The 14,881-nt window shown below is 45.1% G+C and overlaps 1 protein-coding gene across 2 annotated transcripts; it reads left to right on the forward strand.

The window, feature by feature from the left end:
* The first annotated feature begins 4,138 nt into the window (after nucleotides 1-4,138).
* On the forward strand, nucleotides 4,139-9,325 carry RAB13 (RAB13, member RAS oncogene family). Of its 2 annotated transcripts, XM_066362422.1 has the most exons (9): nucleotides 4,139-4,391; nucleotides 4,527-4,589; nucleotides 5,693-5,753; nucleotides 7,694-7,754; nucleotides 7,985-8,062; nucleotides 8,172-8,261; nucleotides 8,384-8,449; nucleotides 8,551-8,604; nucleotides 8,769-9,325. In XM_066362422.1, the coding sequence occupies exons 1-9, from the start codon at nucleotides 4,268-4,270 to the stop codon at nucleotides 8,844-8,846; spliced, it is 675 nt and encodes a 224-aa protein (XP_066218519.1). In that variant the 5' UTR covers nucleotides 4,139-4,267; the 3' UTR covers nucleotides 8,847-9,325. The 2 variants fall into 2 exon arrangements, with proteins under 2 accessions (XP_066218519.1, XP_066218520.1); XM_066362423.1 differs by lacking the exon at nucleotides 4,527-4,589.
* The last annotated feature ends 5,556 nt before the right edge of the window (nucleotides 9,326-14,881 follow it).

Consider the following 14,881-nt stretch of genomic DNA (forward strand, 5'->3'; position numbering starts at 1 on the left):
ACCCCTGCCTATCCACCTCCGGGGGAATGTTCTATCCAGAAACTCACGAACAATGGTGGCATAGTGTGGAGGAGCGTCGTCCTGTTGAAAGATGACACCTTCTGGAAATTGTGGCACTGCATACAATTCCAACATGTCAAGACAGGACTTTGCCTGTCACAGACTGCTCCGCAAAAAAAAATGGGCCTATCACCTTATCATGCATCAGGCCACACCACACGTTCACTTTAGGGGTGTTACATTCATACTCAACGTAGGCTTGAGGATGTTCAGCAGCCCATATTCGGACGTTATGGCGATGAACGTGTCCACAGATATGGAAGATCACTTCATCGCTAAACACAATCTTCTGCAAAAATCTTGCATCATTGTCGATCTCATGAAGCATATCTGGAGCAAATGCGCATCATGTGGGTCTATCCGCCGGTTTGATAGCGTGCAACAGCCGCAACTTGTACCCCGTAAAACAGAGACGTTTCTTTAACACTTTATGAACTGTAGTCTTGCTTAGGTGTAATTGTTGAGCACACGCACGCACAGATTTTTTAGGGCTCCTTAGGTAGCTATCCCGTATAGCCTCTACAGACTCATCACTGACTGATGGCCTACCAGAACGGGGTTTCTCCACCAAACTGCCGGTTTCCTTCAACTGCTTATCCCACCGAGTAATGTTATTCCTATGTGGTGGCGCTTCATTATAAAGGCGCCAATCTTCACGTTGCACTTTGGTCATGGATTCGAATTTAGCAAGCCACAGAACACACTGAACTTTCCTCTGTACCGTCCACATCTCGACTGGCATGGCTGTGGGCTGCTCCGCTGTATACATGATGTTACATCATCATCTGCGCATGCGCACATGCTGCCACATCATCCTACAGAAACTGGGAGGGTTTTCCTTCTATTTGGTGCAGATTTCACATTTCTATCATCTTTTGTTGCTTTCCTGTGACCGGTCTAAAGTGCACCATGACTTTACGGACACACTGTACATAGTGCTGACTAGATGCATTGTTCTGACTGCTTTACGTTAATCTTCACAACAACTCTTACCGGATTGATACTATTATTAACCACATTTTACAGAGAAGGAAAATGATGCCAGAGAAGTTAAATTTTCCAAAGTACTACTCAAATGCTTTCCAAAAAGGTTGTGCCAGTTTGCATCCCTACATCCTTTTCCTTGCATTTTCACCAGCAATGCCTTTCCAAGATTTCTCATCTTGGAATTACACCCAAAGCAGGGAAGGAGAAGAGAGGAAAAATAAAGACTGAAGCATCATCTTCTGTAATAACAATCAAAGATTTAGAATGTCCTTTTGACATAAAGGAGGAAGGCAAATGACCCAAATGGCATTTGGGGATCTGGTTAATTCCAAAGGAAAAGTATAGGGCAGGGCATGTGAATTTCTGTCAGAGATGTGCTAATGAAAGTTTAATAACAGGTCACTTTGTGGGGAAGAGCCCTGATTTGTTGTCTTTGATAATTTCAGTGATATAAATATTCCCAACTTGAGGCCCTGGCTGGTTGGCTCAGTGGTAGAGCGTCGGCCTGGCGTGCGGAAGCCCTAGGTTTGATTCCCAGCCAGGGCACACAGGAGAAGCGCCCATCTGCTTCTCCACCCCTCCCCCTCTCCTTCCTCTCTGTCTCTCTCTTCCCCTCCCGCAGCCGAGGCTCCATTGGAGCAAAACATGGCCCGGGTGCTGGGGATGGCTCCGTGGCCTCTGCCCCAGGCGCTAGAGTGGCTCTGGTCGTGGCAGAGCGAGGCCCAGATGGGCTGAGCATCGCCCCCTGGTGGGCATGCCGGGTGGATTCCGGTCGGGTGCATGCAGGAATCTGTCTGACTGCCTCCCCGTTTCCAGCTTCAGAAAAATGCAAAAATAAATAAATAAATAAGTATTCCCAACTTGGGGGGATTTCCAAATACCAGTGTGACATCATTAAACACAGAGTTGATAGAGATATACACAGTCTGTTTTCATGAGCCAGGAAAAGCTGGTTCCTGTATGTATATCAAATTGAAAATAATTTTTAAGTTTTTGTGGGTTTTTTTGAAACACACACACAGGAAGGGAGAGAGATGAGAAGCAACAGTTTGTAGTTGTGTCACTTTAGTAGTTCACTGATTCTCATATGTGCTTTAGGTGGGGGGTGCTCTAGCTGAGCCAGTGACCCCTTGCTCAAGCCGGCAACTGTGAGCTTAAACCAGTGACCTTGAGCTTCAAACCAGCTACCTTTGGGCTCAAGCCAGTGACCCCGAGCTCAAGCTGGATGAGCCTGCGCTCAAGCTGGTGACCTTGGGGTTTCAAAACTTGGGACCTCAGTGACCCAGGCTGATGATCTTTCCACTGCACCACCACCAGTCAGGCTGAAGTTATTTAAAAATACTTTTAAAAATTGATTTTAGAGCCAGAGGAAGGGAAGGGAGAAAGACAAAGAAAAACATCGATTTGCTGCTCCACCCATTCATGCTGTCATTGTTTGACTCTTGTATGTATCCTGACTCGGATTGAACCGCAACCTTGGCACGTTGGTACAACATTCCAACCAACTGGGCTACCTGGCCAGTGTCAAAATTTTTTTAATTATTGGAAAAGAAGAACTGGTTCTAGCACATTAAGCACATTACTGATGGGCTGGTGAAACTTCTAAGGAAGCTGAAATCTCAAAGACAAGGAGTTAACCATGGAACAATCTGGGAAGAAAGCATTCTAGACTCAGGGAAGAGCTTGTGAATACAAAACCCAAGGCCAGAATGAGCCTGCCACAAAGAGGGCGGGATTGTTATAAAATCTCTGAGAGCTAGGGGGAGAGTACTACAGAGATGAGATTCCAGTGGGAGCAAGTATACACCAGCATAAGTACATTTTAGAGAGGTGAGCAAGGATAATAAATCGTGGGGAATGGGAATTCCAGGTCCAGGCAAAATAAGATGAAAAGAAAAGGAACTGATAGGTTTTTATCAGAGCAATCCATGAAAATTAAACAGTAATTTAAAGAATTTTAAGAAGGAGTGTGCAATGGTTTGGCCAGTGAGGAGAAATACAGAAGACTCAAGGTTTGTGATATAGCTTGGACTGAATAGTTCTGTATGAGAAGGAACAAACAAACCAGCGGTGGCACAGTGCATAAAGCGTCGACTAGGAGTGCTGAGGTCCTGGGTTCAAAACCGTGGACTTGCCTGGTCAAGGCACAAACCAGAAGCAAGAACTACGAGAAGGTACAAACAAAAGCACAGAAAGTGGAAAAGATAAGTGAAATGACAAAAAACACCTCTCACACCAGTACACTATATAAAGACGATTCTACTGACCCACGGAAAAGAAAATATATATTCTGAATAATTTTATTCCAAAAGCAAAGATAAACTTGTTTCTTTACAGCCATGTTCTCCATACTTCAGTTTCCTGGTTGCCAAGGTTACCCATTCACAGCCAGTTCACTGGGGTGTCTGTTTCAGGGCAGTGGTAAAGATCCTTGCCAGAAGAATGAGACCAGATATTTGTTGTCCCAATCTCTGTCCTTCTGAGCTGATTTATCAGAGAAATCACACACACACAGTCCCAGAAGGAAGACTGTCCCAATTGAAGCCCAGAATGAGTCTAGGTGACGGCGGGGTGCGGTCCGCGGGGGAGAATTAATGTTCATTCTCACTCTGTTCCACCAGGAGGCAGACTAACTCAATAAATAAACTACTCCAGGGCATGCCGCTTTTTTTCAAAAGGAGTTGGGATTCTAGAACTAAGGACTTGTTAACACTAACATCAGAATTCTATAACTGTCCCAGAAGGATTTTTTTTAATATCCCTTTTAAAATTAAGCCTCCAATCTTTTTCAACTCCCAGCGTCATCCAAAACTTTCTCCCAATTCCTCTGAAATTCCTCTTTGCCCTGGTTATCCTGGTTAAAACTCTACTTTCTCTCACCCCAGCCTCTCTGGCCCCAGACTGGACGAATGAGGTAAAAAAGATAAAGAGGGGAACGATAGCAAGGAAATAGCAAAGGAGAACGGCCGGCTTATACAGTGAATGGAAAGGCCAGAGAACCCAAGGCTGGGGCTGGCATCCTAGCACAGCCGCAAGGGGTGGGCGGTCAGGGGGTGGGGCCACAGGAGTGCCGCCTCTCTTTCCCGGAGCCTGGGCGGAGAGGGAGGAAAACTTCCTGGCCTGGGCTACCGGCGGCTCTGTCTGCCAACCCTCCAATCCTACCTACTAGTCAGTGCCTAGTACTTCCCCACCCCTCCCCCCGGCTCCCTCAGTGTCCGCCATGGCCAAAGCCTACGACCACCTCTTCAAGTTGCTGCTGATCGGGGACTCAGGGGTGGGCAAGACGTGTCTGATCATTCGCTTTGCAGAAGACAACTTTAACAACACTTACATCTCCACTATCGGTGAGCCCACTGGCCATATCCCAGACTCCCGATTCCCCCATACCCTCTTCCCTGGCTCCCGGATTACTGGTGGCCCCACTTTTCAGTCCTCTTAGAGTGAGGCTTCTAAACCCAGTTCCTCAATCTCTTTTTCAGACCCATCCCCCATAACATGTCTCTGGGTGGTACCCAAACTTCTAACCTCTCAGCAGCCTCCAGGTAACTCCTTGGTTGTGCCAGCCCCTCATTTTCTTGGTACTGTTCTTCTCATCTCCTCAAATGCACATGCACCCCTCTCTGTTTCCCTCTCAGCTCCTCCTTACCCACCCCCATCCACCTAGAATTCTTGATCCACACACACTCCACATTTCCTGTATTCCCTCTCCCTGAACATCTGTCTCCCAACTCTGTGAGCCTCTTTCTGTCCCACTGGTTTCAGACTCTCCCATTGCATCCCCTTATCTACTTCTTAGTTTCCTTGCCCCTCAACTTAATGGGAGGGAGGGTGAAACAGTGGCTGGGTGTGCTAGAGGGGGGCCCAAGGACTGTGATCCTGAATGTACAGTCAGCCTGGAGAAAAAGGTGGGAATGAGGGGATTTTTGGGGTCTCTGAGTCAGCCTGGTGACTCAGCCTCCTCCCTAGGGCTCCCAACAGGCTTGGGGGAGGTGTCCAAGTTCCCACTAAGAACAGTGTCTCTCTTCCTCCCCTCTCTCCTCTTTCTTAATCTCCTCTGGTCCGGGAAAATAAGACAAGGAGAGTCTCAAGACAATTCTGGTTAGAAAGGAGAAGGAAAAATGCCCCTTTTTCCTAGCTCAGTTTCAGAAGGAAACTTGTTTAGCCTCAAACGTTCTTGGTTCCAAGCCTGGCCTACTAGTTAGTTCACAGACAGCATCAGCTATCTTTTTCCTCACTCTTTGTAAGGCCAGGAGTGTGGGTGAGTACAGAGAGTAGAGGGTTCTAGGAAAACAGAAAGGAAAAGGAATCTGAAAGTAATATTTTGTGGGAGACATACTGAATTGACAGTTGTCAGCTGGCACAGCTGAGTGGACCCAAGAGGAGCCTTAATGGCCTTTAGCCTCCCTGCAGAAGGTTCACCACCTTCACCACAAAATTCATCAGCTCTAAGTACAAACAACCTGCTTGCTAAACAAATACAGTTTTGAAGAAATTACCCTAGTTTTACCCTTTCAGCAAGGCCGCTTCCCATGCGCCTCCCTTGCAGACTTCCTGGCACTGCTGCTGCTCACGCACGCCTCTCCCACCACACTTGCACACGCTCACACCTGTGTGTCTCACTTCAACGTACACTCTCCACTCCTAGGAATTGATTTCAAGATCCGCACTGTGGATATAGAGGGGAAGAAGATCAAACTGCAAGTCTGGTGAGTGAATCCCCAGGACTCCTAACTAGACTTCCTCATCCACCCCTCAGCCTTTTTCTTTCTATTTTGCTTCATTTCCTCTCTTTTTCCCCATTGCTCCTTCCAGAACTTCTAATTATTTCTGCGACCTCACTCAAATGTCCTTTCATATGTCTTCCTGCTGGCTCAACTATTTTTAGCTTTTTTATAACTCTCTTGTCTCTCCTGACTCCAGAGCATTGTCTGAGCTTGACAACAAATACCTGTTGAACGATAATGTGGAGCCTGACAAGATGTTAGTTAGCGCAGTGGATAGAGCTTTAGCTTGGGACACAGAGGACCCATGTTCGGAACCCTAAGGTTGCCAGCTTGAGTGTGAGTTTGCTGACTTGAGCATGGTATCATTGACATGACCCCATGGTTGCTGGCTTGAGCCTAAACGTCACTGGCTTGAGCACAGGGTCACTGGCTTGGCTGGAGACCCCTGGTCAAGGCACGTATGAGAAAGTAATCAATGAACATCTAAGGTGCTGCCATGAAGAATTGATTCTTTTCATCTCTCTGTCCCTCTCTCTCTCTTTCTTGCTAAAACAAAGAACTAAACAAAAAATAAAAACAATAATGTGGAAACTGGCTCTGAGCAGTTAAAGGGAAAGTAGCAAATTAGGATTCTAAATGCTAGCCTGACCAGGTGGTGGCGCAGTGGATAGAGCGTCGGACTGGGATGCAGAGGACCCAGGTTCGAGACCCCATGGTCACCAGCTTGAGCGCGGGCTCATCTGATTTGAGCAAAAGCCCACCAGCTTGAACCCAAGGTCGCTGGCTCCAGCAAGGTGTTACTCAGTCTGCTGAAGGCCTGTGGTCAAGGCACATATGAGAAAGCAATCAATGAACAACTAAGGTGTTGCAACGCGCAACGAAAAACTAATGATTGATACTTCTCATCTCTCTCCGTTCATGTCTGTCTGTCCCTGTCTATCCCTCTCTCTGACTCACTCTCTGTCTCTGTAAAAATAAAAATAAAAATAAAAAATAAAGAAAAATAAAAAAAAGATTCTAAATACTCTGTAAAAAAAATAAAAAATAAATAAATAAATGCTCTCTCTAAATTATGGAGAACCCAGAAAGCCTAGTGTAAAGGTTTGACCTGACTGTCACAAGGAAGCTGGAGACCCTGAGGGTATGAAGCAGATTGGAGGCAATATAGATAAGAACAAACTGATTCAAATTTTGGTTCTGTTACAGAATGACCTTCATGGTTATTTAACCTCCTCAAATCTATTTTCCCCTTTGTAAAATAGGGTCAATAAAATATGTCTTACAAGGGGAGAATGAAGATTAAACAAAATGACATACATATATAAAATGATACATACACAGTGCTTGGCACAGAGTTAAGCAACCAGTGAATAAACCTAAGAGTTCTCTTATATTTGTTCAGCAACAGAGAGAGAAAGAGACAGAGACAGACCTGAAGGGAGAGAGATGAGAAGCATCAACTCCTAGTTGTGACACCTTAGTTGTTCATTGATTACTTCTTATACGTACCTTGACCAAGGGGCTCAAGCCAGTGACCTGGGGCTTCAATCCAGCGACCTTTGGGCTCAGGCCAGCAACCATGGGGTCATGTCGACGATCTCTCACTCAAGCTCATGAGCCTGTGCTCAAGCTGGTGACCTCGGGATTTCAAACCTCGGTCCTCAGTGTCCCAGGTCAACACTCTAACCACTGTGCCACCACTAGTCCAGCAAACCAAGGAGTTCCTGTTTCTTAGGCCTCTACCATCTCTCAATATCAGCCCTACTGTCTTTCATCCCTTTGCCCCTTTACTGTTTCCTGATTCTATTCCTTTCAGCCCCAACATGTGAAAGATAAATTTTTAGCTGGAGCGGGTGAGACAGAGGGGAGTCTCTCTTTGAAGAGCCCTTCCCTCTGTGGCATGAAATATCCTACCTCCTCAGGGACACAGCTGGCCAGGAGCGATTCAAGACGATAACTACCGCCTATTACCGTGGAGCCATGGTACGAAGTGTGGGTCAGGACAAGATGAGGGCATGAGGCAATAAAATAGAGGTTTATGAGTACAGAGAAGCAGGGGGAAATGGGGAGTTGCACAGAGTGGGTTGTAGACAGCCCCACATGGCTTAGTAATTTGACTCATGGATAAAAATTTCAGGGTCACTTAGAGGGCAGTGGGAAGCCTAAACTGGAGTATGGTCCAAAGCCCCATTGTGAACCCTGCCATCCTCCAGGGAATTATTCTAGTATATGACATCACAGATGAGAAATCCTTTGAGAATATTCAGAACTGGATGAAGAGCATCAAAGAGGTGAGGATCCTTGCAGAGAGATGGGGGAATTGGGTGGAACCTGGAAGATGAAGTCGATTGTGAAGATGAGCAGAACCCAACTTTTCTTGTCTTATGCTTTTGATCCCAGAATGCCTCAGCGGGAGTGGAGCGCCTCCTGCTGGGGAACAAGTGTGACATGGAGACCAAGAGGAAGGTACAGAAGGAGCAGGCCAATAAGGTAAAGACCAGGCAAGGTAATGTTCTGGAACTGGGCTGGGGGGGCCAAGATGAGGTTGGATTGCAGAGGACTAGGGTGCTGCCCTCTACTCAGCTCTCTTCTTCCCACTTCATCCCCTACAGTTGGCTCAGGAGCACGGAATCCGATTTTTTGAGACTAGTGCCAAATCCAGTATGAATGTGGACGAGGTGAGACACACCTCACCCTCACCCCCAAAAGAGATGGACTATTGGAAGATACACTTGTTCTTTTCTCAAGTCTGTTCTGACCAATCTGCTTTCCCCACTAGGCTTTCAGTTCCCTGGCCCGGGACATCTTGCTCAAGTCAGGAGGCCGGAGATCGGTGAGTTGGTTCTGCTGCACCAAGTACAGTTGTGGGAGGTAAGGGGAGTAAAAACTGAGGAGGGGATCAAAACTAAGACTTCCCATGAGGGTGGCTCCCCTTCAAACAGTTTATAGCCTCTGACTCCAGCCAGCCATTCTCACCATGTGCCCTTCTGCCTCTAGGGAAACAGCAACAAGCTCTCCAGCACTGACCTGAAACCTTGTGACAAAAAGAACACCAACAAGTGCTCCTTGGGCTGAGGGCCCCTTTCTGCCTCCTACCCCAAGCCTGGAGGCTGAACCGAAGGGAGGCCGGGCTGAGGGGCTGGGTGGAGGGGAGGAACAGCAGGTGGGGCTTGGAGAGGTAAAGATGGTGGATGGTGAAAAAAAGGGGGGAAATAGAGAAGAAAAAAGGAAAGTGAGAGAAGAGGAAAAGAAGGAAAGGAGGTAAAATAGAGAGGGAAGAAGCAAGAAGGAAAAGAATTGAGGAAGTGAAAAAAGGTGAGAGAGAGGTAGGAAGAGAGGGAAGAGAAAAGGGAAGATAGATGGCCCTGGGCCTTAGACCTGCTCTGAGTTTTCAGGATAAACATAACTGTAAATAAGTAATTGATTTATTTTGTTACTGGATCAGGTTTCAGGGTCCAGTGAGAGGCTGGTTCAGTACTACCCTCTGAAAGTTTGGTCCTATCCTGCCACTCTGCATGGTCTTTCTCAGTATTAAAGGCCACTATTTTCACAAATGTCCCTACTTTCAGTAACTTTCATTTTTATCAAAATTGATCTCTACTCATAAACCTAATTCTTACCTCTAAGGTGGTTGGGCTGCCTGAAACAGGCTGGGTTCCTGTGATGCCTGGAACAGTCTGACAGCTTTCTCCCTTCCCAGCTATTTGATTGATGAGTAAAACAGCAAGGAGCAGAGGTTCTCTGAACTTGAAGGTGTGAACATACTCTTTCCATTGTGGGTTTAGAGGATCATTGTGGGCAGAGCCTTCTCCAGGAGATTGCAAGACTTTTTTTTTTCAATAAGGACTCTTTTTGGGCCTCCCCGGTGGAGTGATAGCTCTAGACTCGGAAATAAGGGGAACTAATATTGTTATCCAGTGATTTTTGCAAGAATCTTTGATTCTGCCAGCAATATTTAGGTTGCTGATAGGCATTATTATCTGCTTTTGTAAATGAGGAAAATGAGATATGGAAGAGGTTCATTTATTCACAAATATTTATTGAGCATCTACTATGTGCCAAGCACAATGGTCAAGTTAACATAACCTTTGAGTATTACTTACAAGATGGACAAGCAAATTTTAACAGAAACAGCCTGACTGGTGGTGGTGCAGTGGGTAGAGTGTAGACCCGGAACAGTGAGGTTGCCGGTTCAAAACCAGAGGTTGCTGGCTGGAGCATGGGATTGCTGGCTTGTGCCTGGGATCATTAATAGGAGCTCACCAGCTTGAGTAAGGGGTCGTTGGTTCGACTTGAGCCCAAAGTTGCCAACCTGATCCCTGGTCAAGGCACATGTGAGAAGCAAGTAACACACAACTAAAGTTAAGCAACGAGTTGATGCTTTCTCTCTCTCTCTCTCTCTCCCTCCCTCTCTCCCTCCCCCTCTATCCTTCCCTGCCCCCCAAATTTTTTTAAAACAGAAACAGCCCCTAAGTACTGAATACAAAGAGAAAAAGTATCAGCATGCAAAAGAACCACCTCCAAAAACTCAGGCTTCATACACAGCCCCATAAACCCCCTTTTTTTTTTTTAATTTTTTTTTAATTTATTCATTTTTAGAGAGAGAGGAGAGAGAGAAGGGGGAAGGAGCAGGAAGCATCAACTCCTATATGTGCCTTGACCAGGCAAGCCCAGGGTTTTGAACCAGTGACCTCAGCGTTCCAGGTCAACACTTTATCCACTGCGCCATCACAGGTCAGGCTAAACCCCTTTTTTTTTTTACTATTACACAATTTATTTTTAATTTTTTTTTTAATTTTTTATTCATTTTTTTAGAGAGGAGATAGAGAGGGAGAGAGAGAGGAGAGAGAGAAGGGGGGGAGGAGCTGGAAGCATCAACTCCCATATGTGCCTTGACCAGGCAAGCCCAGGGTTTCGAACCGGCGACCTCAGCATTTCCAGGTCGATGCTTTATCCACTGCGCCACCACAGGTCAGGCTATTTTTAATTTTTTTACAGAGACAGAGAGAGAGTCAGAGAGAGGGACAGATAGGGACAGACAGGAACGGAGAGATGAGAAGCATCAATCATTAGTTTTTCATTGCGTGTTGCAACACCTTAGTTGTTCATTGATTGCTTTCTCATATGTGCCCTCCTTCAGCAGACCGAGCAACCCCTCGCTGTAACCAGCAACCCTGGGTTCAAGCCGGTGGGCCTTTGCTCAAACCAGATGAGCCCGCACTCAAGCTGGTGACCCCGGGGTCTCGAACCTGGGTCCTCTGCATCTCAGTCCGACGCTCTATCCACTGCGCCACCACCTGGTCAGGCCTATTACACAATTTAAACAGCAAAATTATCTCAAAGACTTGATCTTTTATCAGGATAATGAAAATGTCAGATTTGGTCTAGACAAAATACTATTAGAAGTTTTAAGAAATTCCCAAGCCTAGCCCTGGCCAGATAGCAGACAACTTGGTTGGTTGGAGTGTTATCCTGAAACACAGAGGTTGCCAGTTAGATCCTTGGTCAGGGCACCTATGGGAACAAATCAATGTTCCTGTGTGTCTGTCTGTCTGTCTCCTTTCTCCTCTCTAAAATAATAAATAAATGTAAGCCCTGGCTGGATAGCTCAGTTGGTTAAAGCATCATCCTAAAATACAGAGGTTGACAGTTAGATCTCTGGTCAGGGCACATACAAGAACAGATGGATGGAAAAAAAAAAAGAACAAATAGATGTCCTTTTTTTTTTTTTATTAAACAAATAGGATTTTATTTTATTTTATAATTTTTTTATTTTATTTATTCATTTTTAGAGAGGAGAGAGAGAGAGACAGAGAGGGAGAAGGGGGGAGGAGCTGGAAGCATCAACTCCCATATGTGCCTTGACCAGGCAAGCCCAGGGTTTCAAACCGGCAACCTCAGCATTTCCAGGTTGATGCTTTATCCACTGCGCCACCACAGGTCAGGCCATATGGATGTTCTTGTCTCTCTCTCACACTCTTTCCCTTCCTCTGTCTCTAAAACCAATAAAGTAAACTTTTTAAAATAAATAATTGTTTTTTGAAAAACTCCCAAGCCTAGCCCTGGCTGGTTATTTTATTTGGTTAGAGTGCTGTCCTCATATGCCAAGGTTATGGGTTTGATACCTGATCTAGCACATACAAGAATTAACCAATGAATGCATCGCCTGACCTGTGGTGGCGCAGTGGATAAAGCATCGACCTGGAAATGCTGAGATTGCCGGTTCGAAACCCTGGGCTTGCCTGGTCAAGGCACATATGGGAGTTGATGCTTCCAGCTCCTCCCCCTGTCTCTCTCTTCTCTCTCTCTCTCCTCTCTCTCTCTCTCTCTCCCTCTCTCTCCTCTCTAAAATGAATAAATAAAATTTAAAAATATTAAAAAAAAAAGAATTAACCAATGAATGCATAAATAAGTGAAACAACAAAGTTTCTCTTTCTTTCCTTTCCTCTCTCTCTAAAATCAATATAAATACATACATACATACTTACATAAAATGAGGCATTTAAAAAAAGAAAAAGAAAGAAATCCCCAAGCCTGCGGTGTAATAGTGGGTGCAACCTGACCAGGCGGTGGCGCAGTGGATAGAGCATCGGACTGGGGCTCAGAGGACACAGGTTCAAAACCCCGAAGTTGCCAGCCTGAGTGCAGGCTCATCCAGCTTGAGCACAGGGTTACTGGATTGAGTGTGGGATCATAGACATGACTCCATGGTTGCTGGCTTGAGCCCAATGATCAGTGGCTTGAACCCAATGGTCGCTGGCATGAGCAAGGGGTCACTTGCTCTCCTGTAGCCCCCCTGTCAAGGCACTTACGAGAACGCAATCAATGAACAATTAAGATGCCGCAATGAAGAATTGATGCTTCTCACTTCTCTCCCTTTCTGTCTGTCCCTCTCTCTCTCTGTTTCTGTCCAAAAAAAAAAAGTGGATACAAAACTCTGAATCAGCAGCAAATCCTTTCTTCTGTTGCTGTTCCTGTTGATACGTGACCATACTCAGAAGAAAGTCTGATAGCACTGGAGAAGAACTTGGAAACTAATTTGATAAATGTGGACAATAATTTGATAGATATATTTATTAAGTATCTGAGAGCTTTGATAGTCTTTATCTGTGGCTTATGTTTGAGCTCTGTAGCTAGTTTAATGTGGTTGAGATGAGGAAAGACTTGCATTTTGTGAATCCCAGGAAGACTGACATTTTCATCATACCCTAGAGCATTTTTTTTGTTTTGTTTTGTTTTTGAGAGAGGTAGTGAGAGAGACAGGAACATCAAGCTGCTCCTGTTATATACCCTGACCTGGCCATGGAACTGGCAACCTCTGCACTCTGATGCTCCAACCAACCAGCCAGGGCTTAATTTTTATTGATTTTTAGAGGGACAAAGAGGGGGGAGGGGGAAAGGAAGCACTTGTTCCATTCAGTTGTACATTTTTTTGGTTGCTTCCTGTACGTGCCCTGACCAGGGATTGAACCTGCAACCTTGTTGTTTTGGGACAATGCTTTTAACCAACTAAGGTAATCAGCTAGGGCCAGAGCAGGTATTTTTATTTACTTTTTAAATTTATTTTGGAGAGGAGAGAGAAGAGGGGAGGAGCAGGAAGCATTAACTCCCATATGTGCCTTGACTAGGCAAGCCCAGGGTTTTGAACTAGTGACCTCAGCATTCCAGGTCAATGCTTTATCCACTGCACCACCACAGGTCAGGCCAGAGCAGGTATTTTTAAAATTCAGTTTTAGTATAGAGACCTTATTCAGTTGCTTGGTATGGCTATTGGAAGTAAGATCTTACAAGATCTCACAGCTTGTCATGAGACATGGTAGGGTTGGGTAAAGAGTAACAGAATACTAGATTTCACCAAAACATTTATTATAGCTAAAATCTAGTGGAACTCTGGCTGGGTAGCTCAGTTGGTTAGAGCATCATCCTGATACTCCAAGATGGCAGGTTTGACCCCTGGTCAGGGCACATCCAAGAATCAACTGATGAATGCATGAATAAATGGAACAACAAATCGATGTTTCTTTCTAAATCAAATTTTAAAAAATTAAAAACTACTTGTAAAATAAACCCCACACCCAACTGACCTGTGGTGGCGCAGTGGATAGAGCATTGACCTGAAATACTGAGGTCACTAGTTTGAAACCCGGACTTGCCTGGTCAAGGCACATGTGAGAAGCAACGACTACAAGTTGATCCTCCCCGCTCCGATCCCCCACCCCTTTCTCCTCTCTTTAAAATCTAAAACAACAACAAAATCCACACCCTACTTTCTGTAGCATACAACTATGAACACCTGTAGACAAATAACTTGAAAAACAGTCACAAGGAAAATTTAAAGCTCAGCCCTCACCAGGTTTTGTTTTTTTCCTCCCAACTCTCATCCAATGACCTTTCCACAATCTGATAGTTCCTGCTCTTGAGAAGCTAACTTTAAATCTGATGGGAAAACAATTTATGGGACATAGCATCAGATTACTGTTAATTCCAAAATAAAGTGGACTAGCCTTTATGGCTGTGGGGGAAGGGAGCAGCTAGGATCAGTAGGCTAGAAAGATTTGTTGAGGGAGGAGGTTTTAGAGCAGAGTTAATAAGAAAAATATATGAGGACAGGCCTTGTGATCTTATGTTCCCATCCTCTTTCCTTGTTATAAAAGGCTTGTCTCCACACTTTTTTTTATTATTATTTATTTTATTTATTTTATTTATTTTTTTTAATTCATTTTAGAGAAGAGAGGGAGAGACAGAGAGAGAGAGAGAGAGAGGAGAGACAGAGAGAGAGAAGGGGGGGAGGAGCTGGAAGCATCAACTCCTATATGTGCCTTGACCAGGCAAGCCCAGGGTTTTGAACCGGCGACCTCAGCATTTCCAGGTCGACGCTTTATCCACTGCGCCACCACAGGTCAGGCCTCTTTTTTTTTCTTCACACTTTTTTCTTTTTAACTGTGCTCCCCATTATCCTCCTCCAAGTCTTTCCAGCCAAAACACCAGAAATTACTAATAAACAGATAATTAATAGTGCATATGTTTATATGAAGTTTAAGTACTTCCTATCTTCTGAGCGTGTAAGAAAACATATAGCCTGGCCTAGGGTGGTGCAGTAGATAGAGCAT

This window comes from Saccopteryx leptura, chromosome 2 (assembly GCF_036850995.1).
Source record: "Saccopteryx leptura isolate mSacLep1 chromosome 2, mSacLep1_pri_phased_curated, whole genome shotgun sequence".
Taxonomy (NCBI): Eukaryota; Metazoa; Chordata; class Mammalia; order Chiroptera; family Emballonuridae; genus Saccopteryx; species Saccopteryx leptura.

Excerpts from the sequence above, each read along its gene's own strand:
- RAB13 (XM_066362422.1), top strand. The coding sequence starts at position 4,268 with ATGGCCAAAGCCTACGACCACCTCTTCAAGTTGCTGCTGATCGGGGAC. Across the intron at positions 5,754-7,693 it reads AAGATCAAACTGCAAGTCTG|GGACACAGCTGGCCAGGAGC; the intron begins GTGAGTGAATCC and ends CTACCTCCTCAG. Across the intron at positions 8,450-8,550 it reads CCAGTATGAATGTGGACGAG|GCTTTCAGTTCCCTGGCCCG; the intron begins GTGAGACACACC and ends TTTCCCCACTAG.